This window comes from Salmo salar, chromosome 05, assembly GCF_965601325.2.
Source record: "Salmo salar chromosome 05, fSalSal1, whole genome shotgun sequence".
Lineage (NCBI taxonomy): Eukaryota > Metazoa > Chordata > Actinopteri > Salmoniformes > Salmonidae > Salmo > Salmo salar.
In genome coordinates this window covers 49081692-49103728 of record NC_138295.1, presented here as the reverse complement: position 1 = coordinate 49103728, position 22037 = coordinate 49081692, and the positions used below count along the sequence as shown (strand labels likewise).

The 22037-nt window shown below is 42.6% G+C and overlaps 1 protein-coding gene across 18 annotated transcripts in view; it reads left to right on the top strand.

Moving 5' to 3' along the window:
• Window positions 1-21680, top strand: part of LOC106605011 (transcription elongation factor A protein 3) — a 37489-nt gene extending 15809 nt beyond the window's left edge. For 2 of the 18 annotated variants that reach the window (XM_082975243.1, XM_082975247.1), the window contains 16 exons: window positions 53-196; window positions 5764-5850; window positions 6147-6236; window positions 7356-7487; window positions 7684-7752; window positions 9238-9294; window positions 9654-9764; window positions 11984-12052; window positions 14698-14760; window positions 14923-14997; window positions 15111-15271; window positions 15472-15532; window positions 15734-15884; window positions 17696-17842; window positions 18206-18277; window positions 18405-21680. In XM_082975243.1, the coding sequence (XP_082831369.1) occupies window positions 53-196; window positions 5764-5850; window positions 6147-6236; window positions 7356-7487; window positions 7684-7752; window positions 9238-9294; window positions 9654-9764; window positions 11984-12052; window positions 14698-14760; window positions 14923-14997; window positions 15111-15271; window positions 15472-15532; window positions 15734-15884; window positions 17696-17842; window positions 18206-18277; window positions 18405-18413 (1498 nt within the window). In that variant the 3' untranslated portion in view covers window positions 18414-21680. The remainder of the gene's footprint in view (window positions 1-52; window positions 197-5763; window positions 5851-6146; window positions 6237-7355; window positions 7488-7683; window positions 7753-9237; window positions 9295-9653; window positions 9765-11983; window positions 12053-14697; window positions 14761-14922; window positions 14998-15110; window positions 15272-15471; window positions 15533-15733; window positions 15885-17695; window positions 17843-18205; window positions 18278-18404) is intronic. The other 16 variants (XM_082975256.1, XM_082975249.1, XM_082975258.1 and 13 more) reach the window with 13 other exon arrangements.
• Window positions 21681-22037: the final 357 nt, after the last annotated feature.

Here is a 22037-nt window from a genome sequence, read left to right as displayed (position 1 = left end):
TACAGTCTAGAGAGGACAAGGGCTGGGCCTCAGGGATGTGTTGTGTTTTCAGGAGAAGCGTCTTGGATGATCTTTACCCCTCTTGTTACTCTCCTCCTCGGCCCCCCCGACCACCCCGTCTTCCTCCCCTTGTCAGACGTATGTCTGCGGAGGTGAATAAAGGGGTGAAAAAAGAGGTGAAGAAGGAGAGAGAGAGGTCAGGATGGATAGATACTCTGGTGTCAATGCATGGAACTTTTCTGAGAACACTGTATTACTTTCAGATGCTTTGGTGATTTACCGAATGAGTGGTTTGTACAGATATAAGGGTATAGTTTGAGATGTTTATATTGGAAGCCCTTGAGATGGATTGCACACTAACCTTGTTGTTTAACTGAGTTGTTCGTACAGCATACCACTGGGCACATCACGTAATTTCAACGTGGAAATGTGGGTAATATTTGGTGGAGACATTGATCCATGAGATTTCAACCTTTATTCACCCACTCAAAAAGTCAGCCGGAAGTTTGTTGAATTACTAATGCTATCACTATGCTTGCAACCATCTAAAAGCATATCTCAATTCCAGTGGGAAAACAATGTTAGATTATTGATTTAGTTCTCATTTAAATGTGTTATCAGTGTGCTTTCAACCATTTTAAAAGCACAACAAAGTTCAAAAGGGGAAAACAATGTCAGGTATTCATACTTAATGTTTTATCACTGTGCTTCATCTAATTGCACTACCAAATTACCTGGATTGCAGTTGAGATAACATTAAAAGTACATAGTGCAAGTGTTCAATGCTGTAGAGATTCTGCACAGATTATTATAGCAATTGTGAAGACCTCCACAGAACTGCAACCTTTGCACGCTTTCTTGAACATGCACACTTTCTATGATTACATAAGAAGACATTTATAGTAACAGTAGGCTAACCTCAACATGTGGCCATAGATGTGTTACTCATCGTAGCCCTCGGTGGAATGGGTGGAATGTTATTAATATTTTTCATCATTAATAAACAAATAGAATTATATATCCGGTGTTTCTATGTCAAACGGGTTTGTTATATTTCAGTCTTCTGTGATGTAATATTGGGATGCAAACTACACATTTTTATACATTTTATACATCTACAGTTGAAGTCGGAGGTTTACATACACCTTAGCCAAATACATTTAAACTCAGTTTTTCACAATTCCTGATATTTAATCCCAGTAAAAAATTCCCTGTTTTAGGTCAGTTAGGATCACCACTTTATTTTAAGAATGTGAAATGTCAGAATAATAGTAGAGAGAATGATTTATTTCAGCTTTTATTTCTTTCGTCACATTCCCAGTGGTTCAGAAGTTTACATACACTCAATTAGTATTTGGTAACATTGCCTTTAAATTGTTTAACTTGGGTCAAACATTTCGGGTAGCCTTCCACAAGCTTCCCACAATATGTTGGGTAAATTTTGGCCCATTCCTCCTGACAGAGCTGGTGTAACCGAGTCAGGTTTGTAGGCCTCTGTCACGACTTCCGCCGAAATCGGTCCCTCTCCTTGTTCGGGCGGCGTTCGGCGGTCGACATCACCGACTTTCTAGCCATCGCCGATCCACTTTTCATTTTCCATTGGTTTTGTCTTGTCTTCCATCACACCTGGTTCCAATTCCGTCAATTACATGTTGTGTATTTAACCCTCTGTTCCCCCCCATGTCCTTGTCCGTAATTGTTTGTTGTCAGTGCTTGTGCACGTTATGTTCTGGTGTGCGTCGGGTTATGTACCCATTTATTTTCATTGTTCTGTATCCAGTGGGTTTTGATGATTAAACTGAGCCGTTTGAAACACAGTTTTGCTCTCCTGTGTCTGACTTCTCTGCCGCCAGTACGCACCCCTGACAGAATTACGGACCACTACGATGTAGTCAGCAGGAGCAGGTACCACGGAATTAGGGGTGGAGGAGCACGCAGCAATGCTCCAACATCTTGGCACCGTCATGGACCGCGTTGTCCAGACAATGGACCGCTGGGAGAGACAGGGAGTTCTTCCAGCGCCTCCACCAGCACAACCAGGGTCTCCACTGAGCGCCCCTCTTCATCCTGGTTCCAGTGGGATTTGTCTCTCAATGCACCAGAAATACAACGGGAAGGCTGCGAACTGCCAGGGGTACCTTCTCCAACTGGACCTATACCTGGCCACCATCCACCCGGCTCTGTCGGGTCGTGAGAGGGTGTCCGCACTCGTCTCGTGCCTCACCAGGAAAGCCCTCGAGTGGGCCAACGCTGTATGGAGAGAGGGAGATGCGGCGTTGGACCAGTTTGAGGAGATCACACGCGGTTTCCAGGCAGTCTTCGATCATCCGCCCGAGGGTCGAGCGGCGGGTGAGCGCCTCTTCCATCTAAGTCAGGAGACGAGGAACCCTGGCTGCCGGCGCATGATGGAACGACAGGGCCCTGATCGACCATTACCGCTGCAGTCTGCGCTAGGACGCTCTCGGGAGTTGGCCTGCAGAGACACCACCCTTATGTTTGACCAGCTGGTGGACCTGTCCATCCGGCTGGACAACCTGCTGGCTACCCGCGGACTTTCAGATCAGGGTCTGGTGGTTCCATCCCCCCGCACCCCCTCTCCGATACTTATGGAGCTGGGAGGGGCGGTGCGCAGGGAGACCGGAGGGGGTTCCAGCTCGTGCACCATCTGTGGCCGCAGAGGTCACACTGCCAGTCGGTACCGAGTTGGTTCCTCTGGGGATCGAGGTAACAGACAGGGCGCTCTGGCGTCACCCCAGGTGAGCCGGCACCATTCTCACCCAGAGTCCTCTGTTGCTTATATGTTTGTCTATGTTACCTTTTCTGAGTTTTCCCCACATTCCCAGCATAAGGCGCTCGTCGATTCAGGCACAGCTGGGATCTTTATAGATGGAGCGTTCGCTTATAGTTTAGGGATCCCCATTGTTCCCGTGGCTGTGCCCTTCCCCGTTCACGCCTTAGATAGTCGACCATTAGGGTCAGGTTTGATCAGGGAGGCCACCACTACTCTGGGCATGGTGACGCAGGGGGGGAGAGAATTAGTCTCTACCTTATTGACTCTCCTGCGTTTCCCATGGTGCTAGGCCTACCCTGGTTAGTTTGTCATGACCCCACTGTTTCTTGGCCACAGAGGGCTCTCACGGGGTGGTCGCTGGAGTGCTCAGGGAGGTGTTTAGGGGTTTCCGTTGGTGCTACTACGGTGGAGAGTCCAGACCAGCTCTCCACCATGCGCATTCTCCCTGAATATGCCGATTTGGCTCTCGCCTTCTCTAAAAAGAAGGCGACTCAATTACCACCCCATCGACGGGGCGATTGCGCGATAAATCTCCTGGTAGACGCTGCACTTCCCAGGAGGCACGTGTATCTCCTCTCACAGGCGGAGACGGAGGCTATGGAAACATATGTCTCCGAATCCCTGCGTCAGGGGTACATTTGGTCCTCCACTTCACCCGCCTCCTCGAATTTCTTTTTTGTGAAGAAGGAGGGAGGTCTACACCTGTGTATTGAGTATCGGGGTCTGAATCAGATCAATGTATAGCTACCCGCTACCACTCATAGCCACAGCGATTGAGTCAATGCACGTGGCGAGCTTCTTCACGAAACTAGATCTCAGGAGCGCTTACAACCTGGTGCGTATCCGAGAGGGAGACGAGTGGAAGGCGTCTTTCAGTACCACCTCAGGGCACTATGTGTATCTTGTCATGCCGTACGGGTTGATGAATGTGCCATCAGTCTTCCAAGCCTTTGTAGACGAGATTTTCCGGGACCTGCACGTGCATGGTGTAGTGGTGTATATTGATGACATTCTGATATACTCCGCCACACACGTCGCGCATGTGTCCCTGGTGCGCAGGGTGCTTGGTCGCCTGTTGGAGCATGACCTGTACGTCAAGGCTGAGAAATGCTTGTTTTTCCAGCAATCTGTCTCCTTCCTAGGATATCGCATTTCCACATCAGGGGTGGAGATGGAGAGTGACCGCATTTCAGCCGTGCGTAATTGGCCGACTCCCACCACGGTAAAGGAGTTGCAGCGGTTCTTAGGGTTTGCCAACTACTACCGGAGGTTTATCCGAGGTTTTGGTCAGGTAGCGGCTCCCATTACCTCACTGCTGAAGGGGGGCCCGGTGCGTTTGCAGTGGTCGGTTGAGGCGGACAGAGCTTTTAGTCACCTGAGGGCTCTGTTTACCTCGGCTCCCGTGCTGGCCCATCCGGATCCCTCTTTGGCATTCATAGTGGAGGTGGATGCGTCCGAGGCTGGGATAGGAGCGGTGCTCTCTCAGCACTTGGATACGCCACCGAAGCTCTGCCCCTGTGCCGCCTTCTCGAAGAAGCTCAGCCCGGCGGAGCAAAACTATGACATGGGGGACCGGGAGCTGTTGGCTGTCGTCAAGGCCTTGAAGGCGTGGAGACACTGGCTTGAGGGGGCTAGACACCCTTTTCTCATCTGGACTGACCACCGCAATCTGGAGTACATCCGGGCAGTGAGGAGACTGAACCCTCGCCAGACAAAGTGGGCCATGTATTTCACCTGTTTTGTGTTTACCCTGTCCTACAGACCAGGCTCCCAGAACGTGATTTCTCCCAAGGATGAACCTGACTTGTGGAGGTCTCCAATTCTTTTCCTGAGGTCTTGGCTGATTTATTTTCCCATAATGTCAAGCAAAGAGGCACTGAGTTTGAAGGTAGGCCTTGAAATACATCCACAGGTACACCTCCAATTGACTCAAATTATGTCAATTAGCCTATCAGAAGCTTCTAAAGCCATGACATTTTCTGGAATTTTGCAAGCTGTTTAGAGGCACAGTCAACTTAGTGTATGTAAACTTCTGACCCACTGGAATTGTGATACAGTGAATTATAAGTGAAATAATCTGTCTGTAAACAATTGTTGTAAAAATGACTTGTGTCATGCACAAAGTAGATGTCCTAACCGACTTGCCAAAACTATAGTTTTGTAACAAGAAATGTGTGGAGTGGTTGAAAAACGAGTTTTAATGACTCCAACCTAAGTGTATGTAAACTTCTGACTTCAACTGTATATATCTGACATGGTACAGGTGCCTTCTTTTTTTTTAAGCCCATAACCGTGTGTGAGGTGTATACCTTTGTTTCAAAGTAGATTTGAAACACTCTTTGAAACACTCGGTTGAATAAATACTGTTAACTTAACTAGGCTATTTACTGAATTACAAAAGTCATATTGAATTGTTTGGTTGTCAACACAGTCAAATATCAACATTTAAAGGATATATATAATGCTTGGACCGTTTCATCTGAGCCACTGGCCTAATCCTATTCTTTTAACTTTTTATTTTTTTATTTAGTTGGAGACGTGAATCCAACAAAATGCCTTAATTTGTCGACAAGTAAATATGCTATTTACTGTATTTCAGAAGTGATATTGAATCGTTTGATTGTCAACTCAACCAAATATCAACATTTGAACATCAACATGTGTATTTTGTGCCACTGACTTAGTCTGGCTTTATTTCCAGTTTGTTTACAAATTAATAATTGATATGTTGGATTAATTTCTCCATTTCAACCAAGAATCAAAGTTAAAGAATACAACTAAATCAGTTTGTGCCCAGTGGGTAGTGAGTCGGAGAGTGACTTACCCAGCACCCACTTCTGCATGGTGCACGGTGTGATCATGGTAAATTGTGCATGCTTTCCTTAATCATTCGATTTGTGCTAGTTGTATTAGTTCTGGAAATAATTTTTTTCTTCTCAGATTTCATTTTGAATATTTCGATTTCCATTCAGGAGAGATTCTTCAGACACTCTGTCTCCTTCTCATCCTCGTCCTATCCCTCCGTCCAGACGTCCCTCAGTGAAGGTGAAGAAAGAGAGGTCAGAGGGCATGCTGTTTGTGAATAGACTGAGTTGTGTACTATGGTCCATAGTTTGTGTTCGATCATCACCTACCTCTGTTTTATCAGACACAGTGAAAACTGCCCTGAAATCCCTGTTTTACTGTTTGTTTTGTTATCATAGGTTAAACATTATACAGCACAGCAAAGTCAAAATCATTGCAACTATGTGCATGTTCTTCCTTTTTTGATGAAAACTGTCAGCGATACACAGAAAATGACTATACAGTTTTCAGAATCGCAATAGATTATTTAGTCTGTTGGTTTTTCATTTAGGAAAAAAGCTCCTCCTGACCCTAATTCCCCGCTTCCTCCTCTTCATCCTCGTCCTTCTATGCCCACTGCAGCAGAGGTCAAGAAGGAGAGGTTAGAGTCAGCTTCTCTTCTCTCATAATCTAGATTTATTTCATAAGACATATTGGACTACAGTATAAATTGTGCTTCCTGTATTATACTTATGCTAAAATGTATATTTTATTCTACTTTATGTTCGTTCGTATTCTTATCTTTTATTACTTATTGTTGTTGCATTGTCGAGAAGCAACCTGCAAACAGTGATGGAAAAAGTACGTAATTGTCATACTTGTGTAAAAGTAAAGAGACTTTAATAGAAAATGACTCATGTAAAAGTCACCCAGTAAAATACTACTTGAGTATTTGGTTTTAAATATACTTAAGTATCAAAAGTAAATGTAATTGCAAAAATATACTTAAGTATATTTACTTGGGGTGGCAGGTAACTTAGTGGTTAGAGTGTTGGGCCAGTAACCGAAATGTTGCTTGATCGAATCCCCGAGCTGACAAGGTAAAAATCTGTCGTTCTGCCCCTGAACAAGGCAGTTAACCCACTGTTCCCCGGTAGGCCATCATTGTAAATAAGAATTTGTTCTTAACTGACTTGCCTAGTTAAATAAATAAAACAGTTATCAAAAGTTGAATTATACATTATTTCAAATGCTCTTGTATTAAGCAAACCAGACAGCACCAATTTAAAAAAAAAATTCAAATAATTTAACAGATACCCAGGGGCACACTCCAACACTCAGACATGTGAAGCTATTGTATTTATTGAGTCTGCCAGATCAGAGGCAGTAAAGATGACCGGGGATGTTCTCTTGATAAGTGTGTGAATTGGACCATTTTGCTGTCCTGCTAAGCATTCAAAATATAATTACTTTTGGGTGTCAAGGAAACTGTATGGAGTAAAAAGTATATAATTTTCTTTAGGATTGTAGTGAAGTAAAAGTAACAGTTGTCAAAAATATAAATAGTAAAGTACAGATACCCTCAAACTACTTAAGTAAAAATACTTTAAAGTACTACTTAAGTACTTTACACCACTGCCTGCAAGTAAGCGTTTTGTTGGATGGTGCATGTGTATCCCCTATATACGACTAATAAAACTTGAAACATGAGTGTGCTAATATAGTATTGATAGTTATGATGAATAGTAGTGATGATTTGAAAATAATGTTTTACATTTAGAAAAGAGCCTCCACGGATTTCTGTGGTTAGAAAAGAGCCTCCGGACCCCAATGCTCCATTTGCTCCTCTTCCTCTCCATCTCCATCCTCCCCCTCCTGTGAAGCGCCCGTCAGTGGAGGTCAAAAAGGAGAGGTCGCTGTTATGTTGCATGGTTGTTTTTTTGTGTGGTTACTTTTGAGTGTCGGCAATGTTTGTTCTCTGTGACATTATTGAACTGCTCCTATTGACAGATATGCTTAATGGATTCTATTCATTTCGATACAATGCATTTTTGTTGCTTTTCCTTGTGAAGTTTCAAACATCACTTTCTTTGCTGTTTGCTACCCAGAGAAGAGTCGTCAGATTACAAACCCGTTTCTCTGAAGGTGACGTCATCTGACCATGTGAAAAAGGATAGGTCTGGGATCTGTAAATCATACTACCTCATTCATGTTGAGTGTGCTCAATTGTGTTTAGCCTTTTCAGTACATGTTCCTAATATCATGATAAATATAGTATTCAACAGTCAGTTAATAGTTCCTGTTATATAGTGCCTTCGGAAAGTATCCAGACCCCTTGACTTTTTACACATTTTGTTAGGTTACGGCCTTATTTTAAAATCAATTTTTTTCTCTCATCAATCTACCCCATAATGATGAAGCAAAAACGAGTTTAGACATTTTTATTCAGACCCTTAACTCAGTACTTTGTTGAAGCACCTTTGGCAGTGATTACAGCCTCGAGTCTTTTTGGGTATGACGCTACAAGCTTTGCACACCTGTATTTGGGAAGTTTCTCCCAGTCTTCTCTGCAGATCCTTGGAATGGGAGCGTCGCTGCACAGCTATTTTCAGGTCTCTCCAGAGACGTTCGATCAGGTTCAAGTCTGGGCTCTGACTGGGCCACACAATGACATTTAGAGACTTGTCCCGAAGCCACTCCTGCGTTGTCTTGGCTTTGTGCTTAGAGTCGTTGTCCTGTTAGAAGGTGAACCTTCACCCCAGTCTGAGGTCCTGAGTGCTCTGGGGCAGGTTTTCATCAAGGATCTCTCTGTACTTTGCTTCGTTCATCTTTACCTCGATCCTGACTAGTCTCCCAGTCCCTGCCGCTGAATGGCTGGATGGTGCCAGGTTTCCTCCAGACGTGAGCTCTGTCAGAGTGAACATCGGGTTCTTGGTCACCTCCCTAATCAAGGCCCTTCTCCCCCGAATGCTCAGTTTGGCCGGGTGGCCAGCTCTAGGGAGAGTCTTGGTGGTTCCAAACTTCTTCCATTTAAGAATGATGGAGGCCACTGTGTTCTTGGGGACCTTCAATGCTGCAGAAATGTTTTTGTACCCTTCCCCAGATCTGTGCCTCGACACAATCCTGTCTCGGAGCTCTACGGACAATTCCTTTGACCTCATGGTTTGTTTTTTGCTTTGACATGCACTGTCCACTGCAGGACCTTATATAGACCGGTGTGTGCCTTTCCAAATCATGTCCAATCAATTGAATTTACCACAGGTGGACTCCAATCAAGTTGTAGAAACATCTCAAGGATGATCAATGGAAACAGGATGCACCTGAGCTCAATTTCGAGTCTCATAGCAAAGGGTCTGAATACGTAAATAAGGTATTTTTGTTTTTAAGTTTGCAAACATTTCTAAAACCTGTTTTCGCTTTTCCGTTATGGGGTACTCTGTGTCGATTGCTGAGGAAATTGTTTTATTTAATCAATTTTAGAATAAGGCTGTAACAAAACAAAATGTGGAAAAAGTCAAGGGGTCTGAATACTTTCCGAAGGCACTGTATTTATCATGACATTCTGTAAATGCGGATGATGATAATGATGTAATTTTGTTAAATTAGATTAAGATTATTATGACAACAGTTGCAAAGCACTGCTAACCGTTCTTTGTTTGCAGAAAAGACTCCGATACCAAAGTGCCCCAAAAAACATCAGTTGATGCCAAGAAAGAAAGGTTGGCAAGCCATAGTCCACAGGTGCATGCATAATTATACACTGCACGTGGGCCTATGTGCTTGTTGAAGTTGAATCCCACTGACATGAGTTGTGGTTGTGTATTTGGTGATATTAGAGAATTGTTTGTTAACCCCTTCATTGGAGCAGAGGTCTTCATAGGGAAATAATATATGTGGGCATATTTGTCAGCAAAGCATATTTGTCAGTGCTTTGCCACCTTGTGATCTTGTCTGCCCTCTGCTGGTGAGGCTGTTTGATCAAGCATGCCTGCTTCCTGAATGCTGTGTGCTTTTTGCCAATCAGCTATGGCTGCAATACATGCAAATGTTACATACATACAAATGTTTCCTGTTTCAGAAAGGATTTGTCAGATTCCAAACCAAAACCTGCTAAAAGGCAGAGTCTGGACTCCTCAGATTCCAATCCAAAACGTTCTAAAAGGCCAAGTCTGGATGGCAAGAAAGACAGGTCTGCATAAGCAGGATCATATTCTATACACAGTAATTGGTGGATGTAGTGAACTTCACTCTAAAAACACTTATTGACCTCACTTTTAAACCTGTATGATGTGAACTTTGAAGGAAAATAATTAAATAAATATTTTAATTTGTAAAGCTTTTCTCACACCCAAGGCACTGAAAAAAATTATTATAATAAAAGCAGAAAACAATCAATGCTATGTACAGGTGTCGTCCGATCCGGTGAACATAATTAACATAGGTCATTGAAAGCTTTTCTGAACAGCTCAGTTATTTAGATGTGCCTTAAGCAAGGCCAGAGGCTGCAGCCCTGACAGTGACTGGAAGCTGGAAGTGCGTTCCACAGCCGAGAAGCCGCACCACTGAAAACCCTGCCACCCATAGTTTTTTTTGTCTGCTGTGGGACTGCTGAAGGGATATGGACCTGTAAGAGCGAAGGGAGTGTGAGGTCAGACCGATAGTTGGGTCCAGAGTTGTGGATAACTTGTTAGGTGTGGATTCTAAAGTCAATGCATGAGCATTTGCGGAGCCAGTGGAGGTTGAACAGCACTGGAGTGATGGCGGCAGGGTAGCCTAGTGGTTAGAGCGTTGGACTAGTAACCGCAAGGTTGCAAGTTCAAATCTCTGAACTGACAAAGTACAAATCTGTCGTTCTGCCCCTGAACAACGCAGTTAACCCACTGTTCCTAGGCTGTCATTCAAAATAAGAATTTGTTCTTAACTGACTAAAGGTAAATAATAATAATAATAATGTGCTCATGGGGGAGTTGTGGGTGAGGACACATGCAGCACAGTTCTGGACATATTGTAGGCACGTGTCAGATTTGTCAACAAACAGGGTATTACAATAGTCCAGATGGGATAAGATAAAGGTGTGGATGAGTTGCTCAGCTGGAGGCTGTAAAAGTATAACACTTTGATGTGGGCCTCAAACGAGCGCTGACTGTCAAATATCACATCCAGATTGCGAACCTCACTGGAGGGGAGGACCTTGACACCATCAATATTGAGGCTGTAGCTGCTGATTTAGTCGATGATGCGAGTGCCACTCAGGACGACCTCTGTCTTTTTGAAGTTTAACTGCAGGAAACTCCGCTGCATCCACACTTTGATGTCCTACAGGCAACTGACAAGGAATGCAGTGTTTGTGGAGATATACAGCTGAGTGTCGTCAGCATAAAAGTTAAAGCCCAGTCCATGTTTCCCAGTGGCAGCATGTAGATCCAAAACAGTAGTTGCCCTAGGACCGAGCCTTCAGGGACCCCCTGGCGGATCAGTGAGCTTAGGACCTGAACCAGTCCAGGACAGTGTCTGACAGGCCCAGTTGCTTCTCCATGCGGTCCAGCAGAATGGCATGGCTGACCGTGTTAAATGCTGCACTGAGGTCCAGCAGTATGAGGATGCTGGCAGCCCCAGAGTCCGCATTCATGAGGAGGTCATTGGTGACCCTTACCAAGGCAGTCTCTGTGTTTGAAACCAGACTGGAAGGGCTCAAGTAGGTTGTGAATGGCAAGATGTTGTTGGAGTTGGCTAGACATAGCACGTTCGAGGACCTTACTCAGGAAGGGCAGGTTGGAGATAGGCCTGTAGTTCTGGAGGTTGTCAGGGTCAGATCCAGGCTTTTTAAGTACTGGTGTGACTGTGGCGAGTTTGAGCTGTGGAGGGACACATCCAGTGGTGAGGGACTTGTTAATGATTTTCTGTGAAAAAAAGGCTCCAGAGCAGGTAACTAGGTCTTGACAAATGAGGTGGGGATAGGGTCAAGTGAGCAAGTGGTGAGCCTCATTGTTCTAACCAGCTTGGTTACATCAGCTGCAGTGACTGTGGTGAACTTTGAGAACCTTGACTCGGGGAGCGTAGGACTGTGTAGATCAACTATAGGGGCTGGAGAGGACAGGCTGGTGTCATTGATGTTTTCAATTTTGCTTTGGAAGAAACAAAGGTATTGATTGCACCGTTCTGGGGAGGCTTAGGTAGCAGAGTTGTTCACAGGTTTAAGGAGCTTGCTCACAGTAGACAACAGTACCTGGGAGTTACCACTGCTGTTGCTGATCAGTTGGGAGTAGTAGTAGCAAAATGGTCAAATGAAAGTAAAAACAGGATATCATTTAAAGCTTTACCTCGTCACTCAACATCTAACACTCACTCAGATGAACCGACAGCAGTGTCACAAGATGACATGTTTTCCTCTCTCTCGTGTTGTTGTAGAAAGGACTCCACTGACTCCAAGCCCAGCCATTCTGTGAAACGTCATTCGACTGACTCCAAATCAGACAGGTAGGTACTGGCTCTCATTCAGATTCAATACTATGACTGACACTTCTCTGGTCATTACTGCTAAATGCCTTAATACCCAGTGGGCAAAGTACATCCGTCAGCAACTAGTTTTAATTGACATTCGATTGAATAGCCAAATAACGTGACATCAATATGAAATCTACATTACAAGCGAAAAGTGGTGGGAAAAGTACTCAATTGTCATACTTAAGTAAATGCTAGTAGATTTATTTTATTTTATGGACAGATGGGGGCACACTCCAACACTCACATCATTTACAAAATGCAGTATTTGTATTTAGTTAGTCCACCAGATCAGAGGCAGTAGGGATGACAACGCATTATAAGTGTGTGAATTGGACCATCATTCTGTTCTGCCTGAGCAAGTACTTTTTGGTACCAGGGAAAATGTATGTTAAAAGTGCTTATTTTCTTTAGGGATGTAGTGGATTACAAGTTGCCAAAAATATACTTAACAAAAATATAAAAGCAACATGTAAAGTGTTGGCCCCATGTTTCATGAGCTGAAATAAAAGATCCCAGAAATGTTCCATACACACAAAAAGCTTATTTCCCTCAAATTTTGTGCGCAAATTTGTTTACATCCCTGTTAGTGAGCATTTCTCCTTTGCCAAGATAATCCACCCTCTTGACATGTGGCATATCAATAAGTAATGATCATTACACAGGTGCACCTTGTGCTGGGGACAATTGAAGGCCACTCTAAAATATGCAGTTTTGTCACATAACACAATGCCACAGATGTCTGAGGTTTTGAGGGAGTGTGCAGTTGGCATGCTGACTGCAGGAATGTCCACCAGAGCTGTTGCCAGATAATTGAATGTTCATTTTTCTACTATAAGCCACCTCAAGTCATTTTAGAGAATTTGGCAGTACAACAAACTAGCCTCATTACCACAGACCAAGTCTCACCATGTGAGCTCAGGACCTCCACATCTGGCTTCTTCACCTGCAGGATTGTCTGAGACCAGCCACCCGGACAGCTGATTAAACTGTGGGTTTGCACAAAGGAAAAATTACTGCACAGAAACTGTCTCAGGGGAGCTCATCTGTGGCTCGTCGTCCTCACCAAGGTCTTCACCTTACTGCAGTTCGGCATCGTAACTGACTTCAGTGGCAAATGCTCACCTTCGATGGTCACTGGCACGCTGGAGAAGTGTGCCCTTCACGGCTGAATTCCGGTTTCAACTGTACCGGGCAGATGGCAGACAGCGTGTATGGCATTGTGTGGGCGAGTGGTTTGCTGATGTCAACGTTGTGAACAGAGTGCCCCGTGGTGGTGGTGGGGTTATGGTATGGGCAGGCACAAGCTACGGACAACGAACACAATTGCATTTTATCGATGACCGTGACGAGATCCTGAGGCCTATGTCGTGCCATTCATCTGCCGCCATCACCTCATGTTTCAGCATGATAATGCACGGCCCCATGTTGCAAGGATCTGTACACAATTCCTGGAAGCTGAAAATGTCCCAGTTTTTCCTTGGCCTACATACTCACCAGACATGTCACCCATTTGAGTATGTTTGGGATGCTCTGGATCGACGTGTACGAAAGCGGGTTCCATTTCCCGCCAATATCCAGCAACTTCACACAGCCATTGAAGAGGAGTGGGACAACATTCCACAGGCCACACAACATTCCACAGGCCGCAATCAACTCTATGCGAAGGAGATGTGTCCTGCTGCATGAAGCAAATGATTGCCACACCAGATACGGAATTGTTTTCTGATCCATTCCCCAACATTTTTTTTTTTTAAGGTATATGTGACCAACAGATGCGTATCTGTATTCCTAGTCATGTGAAATCCATATATTAGGGCCTAATTTATTCATTTCAATTGACAGATTTCCTTAGATGAACTGTAACTCAGTAAAATATTTTTAATTGTTGCATTTATATTTTTGTTCAGTGTATAAATAGTAAAGTATAAATACCACCAAAAAACTACTTATGTATTTTTACTTAAAGGAAAACTCAAAATCAAGTTTTCAAGATACGTATCTTGAAAAATACAACAATCTGGCATCTTGAAATGTTGATTGCTGACATACAAACTATTTTGGGTCTACATCAACAATGGACTAAGAAATCTAGCCCGTATGATGGTTTTTGCATCATATGATGCTGCGTTTTGCAACTTTCAAAATACAGCAATTTTGAAAGTTCTGTATTTGCTCTATTCTAAATTGCTCTATTCTGAAACCAATCTGGCCTGTATGATGCATTTTGTGTCATATGATGTGGAACGCAGCGTCATATGATGCAAAATGGATCATATGGGCCAGATTTCTGTATTTTGAAGTTTCGTATCTTGAAAACTTGATTGTTGATATGCAAGATATTTTGGGACTATATCAACAATGGACTAATGAAACAAATACTAAAAGACACATTTTGGGGTGGAGTTTTCCTTCAAGTACTTTACACCACTGCAAGCGAGCCATGTCATTGCATTTTAGTTAAAATTTGGATGAAAAAAAGGTGTACTTTTTACACATTTTTGACAAAGTTGTCACATGGATTTTTTATTTTATTTGTTGAAATTACATTGAATCAATCAGTGGGTAGTAACCCCCTTTTCTCGCTTTCAAATCATTCCTCATTTACTACCTCTCTTTAGGAGGGACTCTGTGGATTCCAAGACTAGCAACTCACCCTCAGCTAAGAAGCTCTCTAGTGAGACGTAAGAGGGCGCCTTTCTTATGCAGATAGAAAAGCAAATTTCCTTTTCTTATTTATTTTACTGCTTCATTAAGGCCTTTTTATTTACTTTGCATAATGGAGCACATTAAGATAAGGATGTTAGTTCACTCCCTTGCTTTTTCTGTCTCTGTGTTTGTTTCAGGAAAGAATTTCATGGCTCCAAGTCCTCTCACCCTGGCCCTCTGCAGAGAAAGTCCTCAACGGACAGTATTGAACGGTACCCTTTTTAACTGGAAAATACTATCTACTGTACTACTGAAATAAATATGGATCAGATTTTAAACTCGTGATTGACGTATATGCTGTCTGGCTTGTGTATACGATGACCAGGAGAGGGAAACCAGAGATGCCAAAGATCCCCACCACCCCCACCAGTCCCATGTCCCCCTCCTTCAGCTCAGCAGGGGTTCCCCTGTCCCCTTGCCTTGCCACTGGAGAAACCATCAGGGACAAGTGCATCGAGATGCTGGCTGCTGCTCTACGTACAGATGGTGGGGAAAAGACCAGCCACTAACTGAATGACTCACAGAGATAAAAGAGATCAATCTACACATAAAGTGACTCATTCAATGCACATTCATTCACACATACCGTACAGTATGGAAATTACTAATGGTTACATTACACACAGCTTGATAGATTTTGTAGATGAAAAGGAGGAAACGTAATACCCTCAGTTTTATCTCCTCAGACAACTTCAAAGAATTTGGGACAAACTGTGACTCCATGGCAGCAGAGATTGAAGATCATATCCTTTTAAATCTGCATGTGTTTCTGAAGTATTTTACCAATTTGGGTTGGTTTTAGGTTGCAGTGTGTTTGCAGAGCTGCCATTTGCTCTCTTGGCTTTGAATATAACAAATGTTATATTTGTTTGTTCTTTTATTGTCACCGTTAGATATTTCAGTCAGACGGTGATGAAAGCTTCCTTAACTATCCTCCGCTGCACATATTTACACGGAGATGGGATCCACAGATATGAAGTATAAAAACAGGGTGCGGAGCCGCATCAGCAACCTGAAGGACCCCAAAAACCCTGGACTGCGGAGGAACGTCCTGGCTGGAGGCATCGAGCTGAGACGCTTTGCCATCATGTCTGCTGAGGTACGGTAAACTTCTGTCATATCAACCCATGACCCACCCCTGCCTCTAACATATTCCAAAGATGTCGTACCAAAGAGAGAGAATCAAGAAAGTCAAACACCTACCAAAATATTGAGTAGAGTTGACAAATTTCCCTCAGAGATTTTGTCTATCTATCTACATTTGAAGTCGGACGTTTACATACACTTAGGTTGGAGTCATTAAAACTAGTTTTTCAACCACTCCACACATTTCTTGTTAATAAACTATAGTTTTGCCAAGTTGGTTAGGACATCTACTTTGTGCATGACACAAGTAATTTTTCCAACAATTGTTTACAAACAGATTATTTCACTTATAATTCACTGTATCACAATTCCAGTGGGTCAGAAGTTTATATACACTAAGTTGACTGTGCCTTTAAACAGCATGGAAAATTCCAGAAAATGATGGCATGGCTTTAGAAGCTTCTGATAGGCTAATTGACATCATTTGAGTCAATTGGAGGTGTACCTGTGGATGTATTTCAAGGCCTACCTTCACATTCAGTGCCTCTTTGCTTGACATCATGGGAAAATCAAAAGAAATCAGCCAAGACCTCAGAAAAAAAATTGTAGACCTCCACAAGTCTGGTTCATCCTTGGGAGCAATTTCCAAACGCCTGAAGGTACCACATTCATCTGTACAAACAATAGTACGCAAGTATAAACACTATGGGACCACGCAGCCGTCATACCGTTCAGGAAGGAGACACGTTTTGTCTCCTAGAGATGAACATACTTGTGCAAAAAGTGCAAATCAATCCCAGAACCACAGCAAAGGACCTTGTGAAGATGCTGGAGGAAACCAGTACAAAAGTTTCTATATCCACAGTAAAATGAGTCCTGTATTCACATAACCTGAAAGGCCGCTCAGCAAGGAAGAAGCCACTGCTCCAAAACCGTCATAAAAAAACAAGACTATGGTTTGCAACTGCACATGGGGACAAAAGAGCGTACTTTTTGGAGAAATGTCCTCTGGTCTGATGAAACAAAAATAGAACGGTTTGGCCATAATGACCATTGTTATGTTTGGAGGAAAAAGGGTGAAGCTTGCAAGCCGAAGAACACCATCCCAATCGTGAAGCACGGGGGTGGCAGCATCATGTTGTGGGGGTGCTTTGCTGCACTTCACAAATAGATGGCATCATGAAGGAGGAAAATTATGTGGCTATATTGAAGCAACATCTCAAGACATCAGTCAGGAAGTTAAAGCTTGGTCGCAAATGTGTCTTCCAAATGCACAATGACCCCAAGCATACTTCCAAAGTTGTGTCAAAATGGCTTAAGGACAACAAAGTCAAGGTATTAGAGTGGCCATCACAAAGCCCTGACCTCAATCCCATAGAAAGTTGGGGGCAGAACTGAAAAAGTGTGTTCGAGCAAGGAGGCCTACAAATCTGACTCAGTTACACCAGCTCTGTCAGGAGGAATGGGCCAAAATTCACCCAGCTTATTGTGGGAAGCTTGTGGATGGCTACCTGAGACGTTTGACCCAAGTTAAACAATTTAAAGGCAATGCTACCAAATACTAATTGAGTGTATGTAAACTTCTTACCCACTGGGAATGTGATGAAGGAAATAAAAGCAGAAGTAAATCATTCTCTATACTATTATTCTGACATTTCTCATTCTTAAAATAAAGTGGTGATCCTAATTGACCTAAGACAGGGAATTTTTACTGGGATTAAATGTCAGGAATTGTGAAAAACTGAGTTGAAATGTAGTTGGCTAAGGTGTATGTAAACTTCTGACTTCAACTATATCTATCTATCTAATCTATCTCTAATCTAGGAGATGGCTAGTGATGAGCTGAAGCAGTTGAGGAACAATCTGACTAAGGAGGCCATTAGGGAACACCAGCTGTCCAAAACCAGTGGTACCATTTCTGACCTGTTTCAGTGCAGCAAGTGCAGCAAAAAGAACTGCACCTACAACCAGGTAAACATACCATACTCTGCATACACACCCTATTCTGCTTATTACCAAGTATATATTGTATTTTACTTAAACAGATACGCACGGCTCACTGCACTGAAAACATACATATGCTCTACATACTGACCCAATATCAGTTTTATTTTGTTCGCTCTACCAGTTCCAGTTCACACAGTGAGATACAGTGGAGACAGCCTGTGCTGTTGAATGAAAGCTGCCTTCTTATTTCTTGGTGTGTGTGTGTGTGTGTGTGTGTGTGTGTGTGTGTGTGTGTGTGTGTGTGTGTGTGTGTGTGTGTGTGTGTGTGTGTGTGTGTGTGTGTGTGTGTGTGTGTGTGTGTGTGTGTGTGTGTGTGTGTGTGTGTAGATGCAGACCCGCAGCGCTGATGAGCCTATGACTACTTTTGTTCTGTGTAACGAGTGCGGGAACCGCTGGAAGGTGAGACAGTTCCCTCACCAGTTCAGATAAAGCCCAGCACATACAGTGGTGTCTCTGAGGCATAACAATGGTCCACAGACATAAATAATCTATACATTTTCTAATATTAATTTGTTTTCTATTCCAGTTCTGCTGATGTGGCCCAGCTCCAATGACGATGTTGCAGACCACATTTGTCTATGAGGGGTTATAATGTTTAGCAATGAGTAATTTTACAAAAATGAATACTTACGATTTATAATTGACTTTTTAAGATGGGCTCCCGAGTGGCACAGCGGTCTAAGGCACTGCATCTCATTGCAAGAGGCGTCACTACAGTTCCTGGTTCAATTCCAGGCTGTATCACATCCGGCCGTGATTGGGAGTCCCATAGGGTGGCGCACAATTGGCCCAGTGTCGTCCGGGTTTGGCCGGGGTAGGCCGTCATTGTAAATAAGAATTTGTTCTTAACTGACTTGCCTAGTTAAATAAAGTTTACATTTTAAAAATAATAATGATAAATTAATGGGAGTTGAAAACATTTCTGTAAGAGGCAGGGGTTGAGAGTCTCCAGATTGATGGCAGTGTCATTTAATCTGTCCTGGTTGAACACAGGTAATTCAATGGTGCTGAGGATATGCAGCAGCCTTTTATGAATTTCACAGACAACAAAAATGCATCTTACATTTTTTTTTTATATTCTATTTAAATCTGCAAAGACCACAGAACAAATCAGAAATACAGTATGAAAGCTTATCATGCAACCCATTTCAGTTAACACATATTTATTGTTAATATCTCAAGCCCCAACTTCTGAGGTTTTATTGTCACCGTTTGGTCTTCAGTTTGAGCTTCAGGGAATAATATAATTCATTTTTCTAGATAAGTTAAAGACCAAAAAACAATTTGTCATTTGTGGGTTTCGCTCTGACATTTCAAAAGAGCAGCTAAAATGTCTATAAATATTTATGAATAAGTGGAGTTGGTTACTTTCATATGTACAGTATAATATATAAAATAGTAATAACATATTTGCCTACATATTGCTTTGCAGCATAATTGAATGAGTAAACAGTATTGAAATTATGCTAATTTATCAGAAATTATATAATTATCAAATTGTGTTTGAACAACAGGTGAAATGGAATGTCAATATACTGTACCACTAAGAGTAGCCACAAGATGGTGGGGAAGAAAACTGTATCCTGTAAGAGCACCCACTTGCAAATGACATATCATTTAGAGAGTGAATGTTATTTACAGTACCAGTCAAAAGTTTGTACACACCAACTCATTCAAGGGTTTTTCTTTACTTTTGCTATTTTCTACATTGTAGAATAATAGTGAAGACATCAAATCTATGAAATAACACATATGGAATCATGTAGTAAACCAACAAAAATATAAACATTTAGTAGCCACCCTTTGCCTTGATGACAGCTTTGCACACTTGGCATTCTCTCAGCTTCATGAGGTAGTCACCTGGAATGCATTTTAATTAACAGCCGTGCCTTGTTAATTTGTTGAATTTCTTTCCTTCTTAATTCCTTCAGTTGTGTTGTGACAAGAAGGTCAGTCAATATGGAAATTTCAAGAACTTTGAAAGTTTCTTCAAGTGCAGTCACAAAAACCATCAAGGGCTATGATGAACCTGGCTCTCATGAGGACCGCCACAGGAAAGGAAGACCCCAGAGTTACCTCTGCTGCAGAGGATAAGTTCATTAGAGTTAACTGCACCTCAGATTGGAGCCCAAATAAATGCTTCAGAGTTCAAGTAACAGACACATCTCAACATCAACTGTTCAGAGGAAACTGCATTAATCAGGCCTTCGTGGTTGAATTGCTGCAAAGAAACGACTACTAAAGGACACCAATAATAAGAAGAGACTTGCTTGGGCCAAGAAACGCGAGCAATGGACATTAGACTGGTGGAAATCTGTCTTTTGGTCTGATGAGTCCATTTTTGAGATTTTTGGTTCCAAATGCAGAGTAGGTGAACAGATGATCTCTGCATGTGTGTTTCCCACTGTGAAGCATGGAGGTGGGATGGTGTGGGGGTGCTTTGCTGGTGACACTGTCTGAGATTTATTTAGATTTCAAGGCACACTTAAACAGCATGGCTACCACAGCATTCTGCAGTGATGCCCTATCCCATCTGGTTTGCGGTTAGTGGAACTATCATTTGTTTTTCAACAGGACAACGACCCAACACACCTTCAGGTTGTGTAAGGGCTATTTGACCAAGAGGGGGAATGATGGAGTGCTGCATCAGATGACCTGGCCCCCACAATCACCCGACCTCAACCCAATTGAGATGGTTTGTGATGAGTTGGACCGCAGAGTGAAGGAAAAGCAGCCAACAAGTGCTCAGCATATGTGGGAACTCCTTCAAGACTGTTGGAAAAGCATTCCATGTGAAGCTGGTTGAGAGAATGCCAAGAGTGTGCAAAGCGGTCATCAAGGCAGAGTGGCTACTTTAAGGAATCTAAAATATTTTTTGATTTGTTTACACTTTTCTGGTTACTACATGATTCCATATGTGTTATTTTATAGTTTTGATGTCTTCGCTATTATTCTACAATGTAGAATATAGTAAAAATAAAGAAAAACCCTTGAATCAGTAGGTGTCCAAACTATTGACTGGTACTGCCGCCGTAGGTCTACACAGCACAACCATTGGTTAGGCAGAGAACATGTCTACCGTTTACCCTCACTTCTTGGACAGAACAGAGCTTTAGATATGCAGTTTTAGAAACTTTTCTTTGTGCTTTAAGCATGGCATCGCAGGAATTTTGATAGCTGACAGGGCTGCAGGCCAGAAGGTTGTGGGTTCGCAGACCACCATGGACAAGAGTAGGGGTGGAAAGATCTCCTTTATAGTAAAAACATTGCATGAATCTATAAAAAAAAATTGCATTTTATACACATTTTACACATTAGCAGAATCTTTTTTAATACCACACAAATTACCAAAATTACAGGCTAAGAATGGACAGAGAGCTAGGCCTATGTGTTCATCTTATCATATTTCTCCAGTGCCAAATCAGTGTGTCTTATTTGCAACGAAACTGTCCCTGTTAATAATTAAATCTGAGATATCCTTAGGAATATGAGGATGTACTTTCAAAAGTTAGGCCTACCTTTCCAACCCAGACAAAGTAGGCCTACCAACGCAGAAAAATGTAAGCTTTAAATGCTGGCTACTCTTCTTCCTTGGCTCAACCCAATGAGAAAAGGTCACAAGTGTTTCCCTAAAAGCTGCCTATGTTTAAACATCTTCTATTGTACAGAAAGTGAATAGCTTAATCAATTGATAGTGACAGAATTAGATTACTTCCCAAGCAAAGTAAATGTTGTCTCCTGGGCTATAGAAGGTTGTAGATCAGCCTCTGAATGTTAAATAAACTAAACAATGATATCCCCACATGCATTGGAGTCACTTCTTTCTTGTGTATTTTACAGCTTGTTTCTTGCATAAAGCATCGCTGACCAAAGCGTTGTTATAGATCACTTTCTTTAATCAGATCTGTTTGATTTTCTTCAAAATCTTAAGCTAACAAAGGGTAGGCCTGTGCTTTTTGTCATTTTCTTTAATGAAAGGCTATGGTATACTCTGTCATACCCCCTCAATTCGAGTCTTAACTTAACAGCCCTTCACTGGCACTGAGGTAAGCTATTTAAAGAGTGCATGGTGGCTAGAGGAATTGACTGACAAATCTATGGATATAGCAGTCTAGCCTAATTTCACCTGTCAAACAAGTAGGCCTAACTCTTATTTCTT